Source organism: Gadus chalcogrammus, chromosome 21 (genome assembly GCF_026213295.1).
Source record: "Gadus chalcogrammus isolate NIFS_2021 chromosome 21, NIFS_Gcha_1.0, whole genome shotgun sequence".
NCBI lineage: Eukaryota > Metazoa > Chordata > Actinopteri > Gadiformes > Gadidae > Gadus > Gadus chalcogrammus.
The window spans coordinates 4,632,506-4,644,958 of record NC_079432.1 but is presented as its reverse complement, the minus strand read 5'-3'; the positions used below and the strand labels follow the sequence as shown (position 1 = coordinate 4,644,958).

General features: G+C 46.1%; 1 protein-coding gene across 1 annotated transcript in view; it reads right to left on the bottom strand.

The window, feature by feature from the left end:
• Positions 1-12,453, bottom strand: part of LOC130374897 (MAM domain-containing glycosylphosphatidylinositol anchor protein 2-like) — a 183,221-nt gene that overhangs the window by 122,701 nt on the left and 48,067 nt on the right. The window contains exon 2 of the mRNA XM_056581873.1: positions 5,392-5,531. Within this exon, the coding sequence (XP_056437848.1) occupies positions 5,392-5,531 (140 nt within the window). The remainder of the gene's footprint in view (positions 1-5,391; positions 5,532-12,453) is intronic.

Genomic DNA, 12,453 nt, shown 5'->3' with positions numbered 1-12,453 from the left:
ACACTTCGTCGCGGGGGGGGGGCGAAAACATGGGTATTTTTTTCTTTAGTCCGTCCGTGAACTTACATTTACGTTTAGGCATGGCGGCAGACAGTGGCGATCCTAGGTCCAATTGCGCCCCGGGCAAGATTGTTGACGGGGGGGGGGTGGGGGGTGGGGGGGTTTCATTCATTTTTTAGGTCTCGAAAAGAGGACATGTCCGGGAAAAAGAGGACGTCTGGTCACCCTATATAAGCCAACAAACAAAGACCATCAAAAAAACACGAACAGGCCCACCCTTAGGAAAAGAGTGAAGCACAACACTTCAGTCGTATTAACTAGTCTGGGTGTGTTCACAGAGCCTAGCAGGGGGGCTTGAGACAGCTTTGTCCAAGAGATCAACACTAATCTCTGTGTCCACACTCCCGGAGGGATGGCGTATAAAGGTGTGTGTGACAGAACATGACCTCGGGTCAGGGAGGGTCATCTCATATGTACTCCCCCGGACCCCCTGTCGTGGCCGCTTGCCGGTGCTACGTACCGGAGCTAGCTCCACAAACACGGTGGTGTGGACACAGTGGATGGAAGCCAGGCGTGTTATTTCTGCAGTATGACAGCCACAAAGGGTCTGGATATTGCAGTGTGTACGTGCTTACTTATTTGCAAGACAATCTTGACACACAAAGACCAAGAGCACCTTAGCATATCTTTTATCGTCCAAATTATCCATGTGGATACTTTATGTTATCATCTTGTTTATGTTGTGTGTGTTTGATGTGTGTGACGTGTTCAAGCTACTGTGACTTTGAATTTCCCCCTTGGGATCAATAAAGTATTAATCTATCATCTGTCTATCTATCTGCAAAGTGACGAACACCTCCAGCCAGAACAAAGTGGGTGTGGGATGGAATGAGGAACACATGCTAATAATTTGTAAACTGTGAAATAGGCTTAGCGACAGGAAGTCGACTTTTCAGTACAGTAAACTTTCCGACGATGTGGAAAACTTAATGTATTTATTTATGTTATAATAGAGACGGCAAGCCAGGACTTTCTATCCTCCGTATTCTTTTATAGCCGATAGCTCTGTAGCGAAAAAGTCCTTTGTGTGACCTGAACCGTGGATTGTGAGAAAGTCTTGCATGCCTTCCAGGTGCAAACGCAGCCAATCTCCCCTGACATCCCATAATAATACCTTGAAAGTCCAGCACTACACGGCAGCCTCAGGAAAGCACATAATGCAGGGAGCTCCGACGACTGACAAGAACATATATTTATTTGACAAGCAAGGTGAGAATGGTAATGGTATGTTTGGGTATGGCTGTCTTCTACTGCGCGTGTGTGCTTAAATGTATATGTTTCCGTGCGTGGGTGTGAGTGTGCCTGTGCCTCGGTGTGCATATGGTTTGTATTCAGGTGTGAACGTGATTTTTTTTAAAACGCGGGTTCTCACATGCATAGCTTTCCCTTTTGGTAAAAAAAAATGTGTTTCTCTCCTCTGAGATGAGTGAGAGACGGACAAGCGAGAGACAGACGGAGAGAGAGAGAGAGAGAGAGAGAGAGAGAGAGAGAGAGAGAGAGAGAGAGAGAGAGACCCACTGTGGTGAGACCACTGTGTGCTGGAGCTGATCCAGAGATAGCATCAGCGGGGATGCCCAGGGGGAGCCTAGGTCGTTTAAACAGTGTGCATATTGATGGACATGTTCAGAATGAAAGTGTCAGGGAAAAATGCTAACCAAGGTCCCTGTTTTCCGTATAGGACACGGTGGGGCCTTGTGTAGAGCGAATTCCTATTCCGGGCACAACACTTCCCGGTCCGTGTATTGTCAAGGGAGCGACAGGAAGTCACATTTGGGGAATATGGCCGTACGCCACTTGGCGATAATTGACGGGAAAAAAAGAGCTATTGTTGGTTCGTCACGATTTACGAGAGCATAACACTGTTGCGTGGGAGGGTCCTCTGTGGATTGCAGCTTTTTGCTGATAAAAGCGATTTTGAAGTTCTTTATTGTTATTACGTGCCGATAGGATAACACGCAGGCATAAAATAAACTGTTTAACAACATAACAGAAAAGTTTGACTTTAGCTAGATCAGTAAAGGGAATAGGTCAAATTAGCATTTAGTACTTTAGAACAATTGTTAATAATAAGAGTCCATATTATAGATTGTTTGGACTATCACGAGATTAATCAAAATAAAAGAACAGAACGTTAAAATAGTAAAAAAAAACATATTAATTAAAAACATATTTTTCCTCTCTGAAAAACAACTCCAAGGATTAACGTAAAACAACAAACAGATTATCAAAGAATGGATTGAATTGCATTATTTTTTAATTTGCATTTATTCGCAGTGATGATGAGTTCTCAACCCCTGGTGTGATTCTCTCGTTAGTTCCATTCGCTGACGACCAGGCCCCCGGCTCTGGCCCACCCTCAGATAACCTCTTCCCTCCCTTACCATCTCTGGCTCCGAACCACTCAATGCTCCATCACCACCACCACCGCCGCCACAGCAAAACCTCATCTCAACAGAAAGGCCTGAGCCGACACAATCAGAAGGTCTAGAAGAATCCGGAAGGGTCTGCCCTCTTGCCAGGGGAGCCAAGACCGGCTTCTTGTAAAGACTGTGATCCAAAGGAAATCCTTCTCCCCCTGCCACTGTCGTGGACCCACTTTGATCATCCGTCCTCATCCCCTCTCCTCCTCTCTCTCTCATTTTGTTTTACCCCCCTTCGATGGGAATCTAATTAAGAGGGAAGACGGAGTCGATGGCTTTGGAGTTGTCGTCCCTGGCAACCGAGGGTTGATGTATCAGAGCCTTTAAGACTAATTACAGAGGCCGCGAGTGAAATATGATCAATTGGACGACGGGATCGTGTTTTTCTTCTGTCTGGCAGACGGCACAAGCAAGCGAGTGGTCGTGCATTATTGATCAAAGGGCGGAACATATTAACTGTCATAATTGGGAGGAGTTATTTTCCCATTTACTTTAGGTCATTGAGCCCATTAGATTCCATCTCGTTTTCCCATGGTTTTAGCATCAAACGAGACTGTTAAGTGTCAATTGAGTGGCAAGTCAATTAAATATTTTCATATTATTCATAAAAAATTAGCCACATGTTCGCCCACCTACTCCTTAATTAATGCATCTTTATTCAGTGTAAGTAGCTTTGGAATAAAGTTTATGCTTTTGACATTTAGCTTTAGAACTTACTGATTAGAAATGTGTGTCATGTGACGAACATCCCAAATCATGCATATGGTACGACCTATAAAAGTTCAGAACAATGGCTAACTTGAATTTAGCACATTTAAACGGCAATGTGTGACCTCTTTACCGACATAACTTTTGTTCACACGTATCCGTGACTTCTTCGCTGAAGCCATCAATTTCGCTATGAATTATTTGGAATTAAGAGTGTCCAAAGAACAAAACCCATCCGGCATACTGCTCAATCAACCCAAGGATATTTGCTCTCTAAATCAATTTTGTACGGTAGGGAAAAAGGCGAGAAAATCTAATTTGCAGCCACAGCGATGGCTGCACTGAGGAAGTTACAGAGCTTGGTCACAACACAACTCCAGACAATATATAATCTCATAATACTACATCACTATTGATACATCCCACCATCCCCAGGCTGGGTTATTACATTTTTATCCCATTTTCCGAAATGAGTGAAGAGACACTAAACTCACAACCAAAGTCATGAAACTAACATCATAACAGTGTAAACGGATTCAGGAAGTTGTGAGGAGCAGGGCACAGAGTTCACCCCATATCTTCCAGGGGCGTATGCTCCTAGCGATTGCCACAGTCACACCCTGCCGGGAACGGGGGATCCGTTTTGAACGAATGTGTTCATGACTTCCATGGCGAAACACCTCCCCTTCCTGCATACAAGGTCGGGACGAGAATCGCTTTGGGTCCGTGGTCTACACCCCCCTCCCTCCTACGAATTTCACAGCACAAGTCCTTATACGTCGACTTGGCAGATAATCGGCAGGTTTTGTTTCCACATTCTCGTTCTCATTAGCCTCGCTGGCTCCCCGACATGAATATGCAGACGCACAATGAAATCTAAACCGTCAATAATTGGAGGATTAAACTTTTAAGCTGATTTAGTGCAAACACCCTCGCCGTGCTGCTAAGTTGGCCTCGCTTGAACAAAACTCTCTGCAGAGCTACTCCGGAAAAAAACTTGGCGCATGGCGATAATACATATAGTCACTTCATGATCAAGGAGTGTGTTGATTAGCCCTGATTTGCCACGATGGCAGATGTTCATTAATCATTCCTTGGGGTTGACGGTGATTCAGCAGGGCAGGATGGAGAAGTGGCTGTAGGGGCTTCGGCTCTCAGCCAAAACAGGTATCGATCGTCACAATGTCAGCGGCGTAACCTGTGAGCATGCTTAAGTGTGAGGGCCCCTAACTCCCTTACCTGCTCCTTGAAGGACAACACCTCTCTGGCTGATCAAACCATCGTAGTGGCTCTCCTGGCTTCACTTCAACATCCGTTACCGACATCGTTTGTCAAAATTACTTTGTTGTACCAACTCTGCCAAAGAGCATTTATTGTGACGGCGCTAATGCAAACAATGCCGTTGTCCCTTTCACTCTTGTAATCAATGCGGGTTACGTTGGCAGTGTTTGTGGCCGTACGAGTACTTTGCACTACAATGACATATCACCAGGACTAAGGTACTACTGATGTTGTTTACACTTCGGGTTGGGCTTAAAGTCTAAACAACAAGGCTGATTTGACATACTGTATTTGTACATCCATAAACCAATATTGCAGTCCCCCCAGAAAAACATAGCATTTTTTTGTGGTTGTTGCTGCCAAAAATTCTTGATTTTGCGGCACGTTTTCTTAAAAAATGCGATGAAATATGCGGCATATTTATGCAATTTTATGCAATGACATTTTTCTTCCTTTCCGATGACATTCACGTCGCATAATTACGTCAGTTCTTAACGTTCCCATGGCAACAGGGGGAAATGGCTGGTCTTTCGTGAAGTAAACGCAACATTTTCAACACTTTCTGCTAGATATATGTGACTTTTTTGCAACGAAAATGCGGCGATTATGAAATCATGCAAGTCCCGCATATTTTGCGCGGAAATCTGGAATTTATGCGGTGAATGCGGCATATTTAAAAAAAATGCAGCCCCCACATGAATATGCAGACTTTGGCTGATTATGCATTGAATTATGCGATCGCATAATCGCGTTTTTCTGGAGGGACAGATATTGGATACAGATTTTTCAGAGAAGCCAGACGATCACATTGGTTAGATCACCCAGACTGGTACGGCCCTTTAATGACAGATCTACCTCCATAAAGTCGCTGAGGCTAAAAGCCCCTGCAGCTAAATGACCGTTGAGAAGCGGGGGACCTTACCTGAGGCCGGGGGTGGCCCGTGACCAGGCAGGTGAGCTCCAGAGTTTCCCCCTCGCGGATGGTGTAGACCCTCTCTGTGTGCCGCTCCTCTTCCACGTTACAAGCATGACCTGAGTGTACGATGCGCACGCTTGGGGGTGCTGTGGAGAAGGGAAGAAAATGGTATCAAGGATGTTAGCATGAGGTTTACCTGGATTTATTTCCAAAAAGGCAGTTTCGAGGATTTTCCTGAAAATAAATGTTGGTTAAGTTGGTTTCTATCACTGAATGAAGAAGCACAATGTTGATTGTATACAGACGAAACCCCTTGCATTTGGAGTATTATGAACGCTATGAACTGGGTGTCAATGGTGGCACCGTTGGGATCTGTGGGAACAATACCGCTTATCGCCATAGGTGTCGCCAAAGACAACAAACGGAAATCTGTGACAAATCTGTGTTTTTACCACGTCATCAACAATGGACTTAAACAGATATATCACTGGATAGTCTCGATTTATCAGAGCATAATGGTATTGCGTGAGTGGGCCCTCTTTGAGTTGCAGTTTTGCTGATAATAGCGGTTCCAAGTTCTTTATTGTTATGATGCGGTGATAAGTAATAAACAGTTTAACAACATAATGGAAAGGTTATAGTTTGACTCAATCAGTAAAGGGAATTATGTAAAGTAAAATCGACTCCAGAATTTGAACACCATTAAAATGATGACTAATAAAACCTTATGACTACATTGTGTTGGACCGTAAAGAAACGGCCAGTTCAATCACAGTAGTTTAGGCGTTTACTTTATTCCAAAGTCTTTGTAGAAGTCAAAGGAATGGCTTGTGACCCTGCCTAGGTCGTGTCTCTGTATCTTCAGCCTGGTGCTGGCTCTCCAGTCAAGCTTTTATTCCTCTGCTATGGACCGGGTTTAAGCTCTCCAGAGTGTGGAGCTGTGGCCACATGGTGTTCCAGTATTCTCCATCATAGAGAATGTAAGATCAGAGGGCCAGCCCCATCGAGAATGGGACTGCAGCGAAGGTACACAGAGAACTCATGGATGTCTGACTTTTTTTGTAAAACATATTTCTGTGTCGGACAAAAGTCGTTCTCCAACTTTTACAGGCTAGCGGTACAGTCAATCCGTCTCTCTAAGGCTGTGACCTTTCATTTCCAGATGTAGTCCATCCGCAGTGTGAGGAAAAAACACACCGCACCGATCATGTATCCCAACCTGATACAAAGCAGGAGCCTGTGCTCTCTCCGTCCGTTTCATCTGGTCTGACCCTAGAGATAAGCCCGGGTCCGCAAGCCTCTGAGGTTCGTTTTGTACCACATCAAAGCACCCCATCGCCAGGTGAAGGATACACTCCCCCGCGCAACCAATCCGACCAGATCTATCCTCTTGACCCACTTCTCCCTGTCATGTGCTCAGGTGGTCAGACGGTCAGGGGGTCCGGGGTTCCAGGGGGGGGCTACGGTGACACACCAAGCCCTCTGTACGCTCACCGGCGCGTTCAGGGTCCTCACCTCCGGGCTGCCCGGCATTAACCAAGGAGCAAGCGTTTCCTCATAGGTGTGAGGGGACAACGAGAGTACAGGCCGGAACATGCTAACTCCCCGTAGCCGGGCGAAGCTAGGCAACGCTGATTTGTGCTACAGATTTCAGGCTAGGAGGCAACGGTGCAACACAGACTATAGCCATGTACCGACAACATCATAACCGTAGGAAACAATTAGTCGTTTTGTTGTTTTGTAGTGTTTTGACTCTAGCTTCATGTTCGCGTCATGACTAAGTGCTGACACGTGAATCTTTTTAATTTACAATTATCCAGTAGTGTGTACTACTAAACCAAGAGTTAATCTATTATAGCTAGGTTTGTGGCTTTCATTTCTGTTTTGTGTCAATATTTGATGCAATGAAACTCAAGGAAATTCGAGAAACCCGAAATCTCTGGTGTTTCCATGAGCAACGGATGAGTCACACGGCTGAATCGGTGGAATAAAACATTTGCTGTTCAAGGGACATTGTTGGCACCATTCCTGTCTGTCTAGCCCATCAAAAAGACTGCAGAAAAACATATCTAAATTTAGTCAGAGCGCAGCAACAGATAGAGCTGCAGTTCAAGTACACAACCCTTTGTATGCAACGGCTGCCATGCCATAGAAGAAAACATCTCTCTCTCTCTCTCTCTCTCTCTCTCTCTCTCTCTCTCTCTCTCTCTCTCTCTCTCTCTCTCTCTCTCTCTCTCTCTCTCTCTCTCTCTCTCTCTCTCTCTCTCTCTCTCTCTCTCTCTCTCTCTCTCTCTCTCTCTCTCTCTCTCTCTCTCTCTCTCTCTCCCCCCCCCCCCCCCCAGTGAGTTTTTCTCCATCTTAATTGCCAGGCAGGTAGATTGGTACCTTTTTCTGGCTCTCTGGGCTTTTTTGATGGTTCTCCTGTGGCTCACTGCCAACCGCTCCACAATAAATCCCAAACACCACCACCACCACCTCCACCACCACCGCCGCCAACACCACCCAAAAAGAGAATTTGGAGAGGCTCTATAATTCCTCTGCCAGTTAAAAACATTTGCAGCTAACCTTCTCAGATTGCACAGCCCTTTCCCATCACACACAATGATGCATAGCAAACTGAACGAGAGCCATCCTTTTGTTTTACAATGATCAGAGTGGTTTGTGTTTGAGTTACTTTTATTTGGAGGGTTCACTTATGATATGATTGGAGGGAAGCAAACTAGGGTGTGTGGGGCGGGGTGTGTGTGTGTGTGTGTGGGGCGGGGTGTGTGTGTGTGTGGGGGTGTAGCAGTGTCTTTCTCTGCCGTAGGGGGTGTCTCTCTGTGGACCGGTCCACAGCAGCAGTGGCGCGCTGCATGGAACCGGGCTGGTAGCTCTCCATCTCCCCAGCCTCCCAATGCTTGTGCTAATGAGCACACACAGAGCCCATACTAACAGCGCACTGGGAGGATTAGGCAGAGTGTAGGCCTGAATACACACCGCAGACCCCCCCCCCCAAAACCCCCCCTCTAAACAAGGCAGCACATTTGGCCTTCTGTCCGTCCGTGTCAATTAAAAGGGATTTATTGGTATCTGAAACACATATTCCATTGACGAAACGAGTGAAGTCTCTCTCTCTCTCTCTCTCTCTCTCTCTCTCTCTCTCTCTCTCTCTCTCTCTCTCTCTCTCTCTCTCTCTCTCTCTCTCTCTCTCTCTCTCTCTCTCTCTCTCTCTCTCTCTCTCTCTCTCTCTCTCTCTCTCTCTCTCTCTCTATCCCCTCTCTCTCTCTCTCTCATTTGTTTCTTATCTCGTGGTCTCGCCATTACGGGACAAATTCACTAGCGGTGGACTCTAAGGATGGGGGGGGGAATGATTCAGGGTAAAGAAGCTTCACGCAAGGCTGCAGCCTAAAACAAAGGAGGCTTAGGAACAAGACCCCGGGGCCCCAAACGAGCGCAGTGCTAATGCCATTGACTCCAGTAAGCCCCCAACGCCGGCCCTGGTGGGACGCAGGGGGCCACCAGCAATTAATGATCTCCTCTCGACATCGTTCAACACCGCAAGCCCCAGAAATGCACAACCACCCCCCCCCCCCCCCCACACACACACACACACACGTCTGTTAAGAGTGTAAATATGCGCAAGGACACACAAGCGTGCATGGGCACACAAATGTATACATAAACACACACACAAGTATATATCTACACATACACACACACACATGTGTTTTATGCACATATACATGCACAAGGATACGCAAGCACACAGATGCGCGCACACACACACTCACAAACACGCACATGCGCATGCAAACACGCACCCAAACAAATGTCCACATACACACACAAACACACACACACACACACACACACACACATATATGTACACAAACACATAGAGAGACACATGAGCATGCACTCGCACACAACCATTAACAGACACCCGACACACACTATGCATTCATAGACACAGATATAACCATTTACATGCATAGATCCCCCTACTCACACACACATACACAATGCCACACACACACACACACACACACACACACACACATACAAGCCCACACAACACATTAATGTGAACAGAGGACTCATTTCCTCCCATTCAGCGAAGCATACATATTGTACCATCTCCCGAACACATAAAGCACCCTCTCCCATTCAGCTAGCCGTTGTATACAAAGCTGTTGAAATCAGTCATTACTCATGGCCACAATATCCTCTGTATTTGCTCGCTGTTTGCTGTGATGTCCATAACCTATGTATGCATCCAGAGATAGTACACAGCTTATTAGTTCAGGGAATTGTTTCAAAACAAACCTTGTTCCAAACTCCTAGACGTAGAAAAGCTGCATGTTATGTTATTTTTTTGTTTTTTTTATGATATTCTCTTCTGTTGGAACAAAATAACCCATCTAAGGAGAGATGTGGGTGTTGGAAGGGTTTGTCTTCACCAGGAGACGCTGGGAAGCAAGCAGGCGGAGGTAATTGCAGTCCGTCACCCACTACTTTACTCTTGGGTCAGTTGGTTCTGTTGGAGTTGTGAAATCGTGTTCTTTCAAAGTAAGAGCGTGACGCTAGACCACAAGGAGAGTGCATAGTTATGGTCCGTGGATAGCTTGTTCTCTTTAGGTGTGATCTACGCCAGCGATGGGGGGCGGGGGGGGGGTTTAAGTATTAGAGTGCTGCACGTGAATTTAATTCAAGTATTAAATCAAATAAAAGCATTTTATTTTGTGATCTCTTATTTTGGATGGATAAACCGAAAGCTTAAAGTGTTGGCAGATTTCATACTCAAGAACAATTAAGAGTTAAACGAGAGTGATATATTTGTCGTGTTTTGGCATACCTTATCAAATCAGCTAAACGCTTAGCAACAGCAGAAGGTACATCGCGAGATCACTCACATGAATCGAAATGTTCAGAGATAGATACGACGCATTGCATAGTCGGTTTTTGTATTAACAATAGTATTTTCTGATGGCTGGACAAAACTATCCAGCACAGTTCCCTGCTGCACCTCCATTCTAACTCTGCACTTAACTGTAAACCCACTGCAGTAAATACCAGAACACTGCATTACCGTATACCTGTACCCCAGCTGGCCAACTCCTCTCATCACTCAACGCCAATTTACACCAGGAGGGGGCGCTTACAGATTCAACATTAACGGGAGCCAACTGTGAAGAAGAATCGCATTAGCAAAAAGGTCAGATGAAATATGTCTGCGTTGGGGGGAATATTCATGGTGAAGAAAGAAAGGCAATTTTGAATACACATGGATTTGGAAATGAACGTGATGGATGGTTGTCCGAAACGATAAAAAACAGAGCCATTCATGTGACGATGATTACCGGCCAGAGCGAATAAGACTGCAGGGGCTGAAGTCAAATGACAGTTTGAATTACCAGGAAACAGGGTGAGGCGTTCAGAGTTGTTTCAGATTGGATTCCAGGATATGTCTTGAGAGGAAGGGAGAAATTATTATTTCACTCGAAGAGCCTTGTTTCATATAAAACCCATATGAAACCTAATTATAAGCTGCTGTTGGGAGTGGAATGCATTTAAATGGGGACAATGAGCAGGTACCAAACCTACATTTGTTTGGAAGAATTCTGGGTTTGAACCCCAACGTCTGCAGTCTACCGGTAGGCGCCTTTGAGAAAGGCAGAAGAGCCTTGGCATTTCCCAAATTGTCATAGTACTATATTTCTCGGTTTTTTTTTTACAGGCAAACATATGCCTCATTGTTTTCTCTGGAATCAGTTGTTTTCCAATCAAAGAGGATGTCCTCATGCGGAAAACAATGATCATCCATGCATTAATCCCTGCTGAGATGATGACAAAACATAGATGTGTGTCCTGATCTAAAGAGATCCCTTCCCAAACACTGCTGTCAGGAAAAAAACGCACATCTGCATGAAGTGCACACAAGCTGAAACACACACACACAGACACACACGTACATACTCAGACAAACACATTAAGAACGCACAGGCACACAAACACTCACTAATTAAACAGACCTACATACACACTAAGGCACATAAACCAAACACAAACACACAGACACACACACACACACACACACACACACACACACACACACACACACACACACACACACACACACACACACACACACACACACACACACACACACACACACAGCAGAAGGGGAAACAGGAAAAGTGGAGAAATGGAACAGCTGGGGGCCCGTGAGCAGGAGTCCCAGATGTGACTTTTCAACTTCCTCCACCACAGTGACATCATTTCCCCTCCAACACAAGGCGGGAACATCGAGTGGGCAGGGGGGGGAGGGGGGCTATGCTCATGAGACAAGAGGAAGCGAGAACACTGAAACCTACATACCCTTCCACAGGTTTCTGTGTGCAGTACGTCAGCACACATGCAGCCCGTGTGTGTGTGAGTATTAATGTGTGTGTGTGGGTGTGCCTGCGTGCATGCGTTTGTGCATTAATGTGTGTGTGTCTGTGTCTGTGTGTCTGTGTGTGTGTGTGTGTGTGTGTGTGTGTGTGTGTGTGTGTGTGTGTGTGTGTGTGTGTGTGTGTGTGTGTGTGTGTGTGTGTGAGAGAGAGAGATTATTATTCACCTGACATCTCACTCGTGTTGACAATTTAATATGGGTTTCCGATACCAGTAAATCCCCGAGTGTGTGTGTGTACATGTGTGGTTGCGTGCGTTCGTGTGCGCCAACGCATGTGTGTTGACGATCAGCCCCCCCTTTCTCCGCGCTTTCCACGTGACACCTTCCCGTGTTCCAATCACGCTGCATCGGAGCATCAGGGCCGACGGCCGGGAGGCTGCACCGCAGTGGGGCTCGGGCCCGGCGGGGGGGGGGGGGGGTGGTGGTGTTGGAGGTGGGGCAGGGATGTAATGGGTGATGGAAGACAGCTTCATCCACTACTGCCAATGGGGATTAAATTGGATTTGGCTAAAAGCGGCCGTGTCACTGGGGTCTGGGAGCCAGAGTTGCGTGGCAGAGTGGATTCTCTCTTGGCACCGACTGCATTTGACAAACGAACGAAGGTGGATGTGGATGAGGGCGAAAGGAGGGAG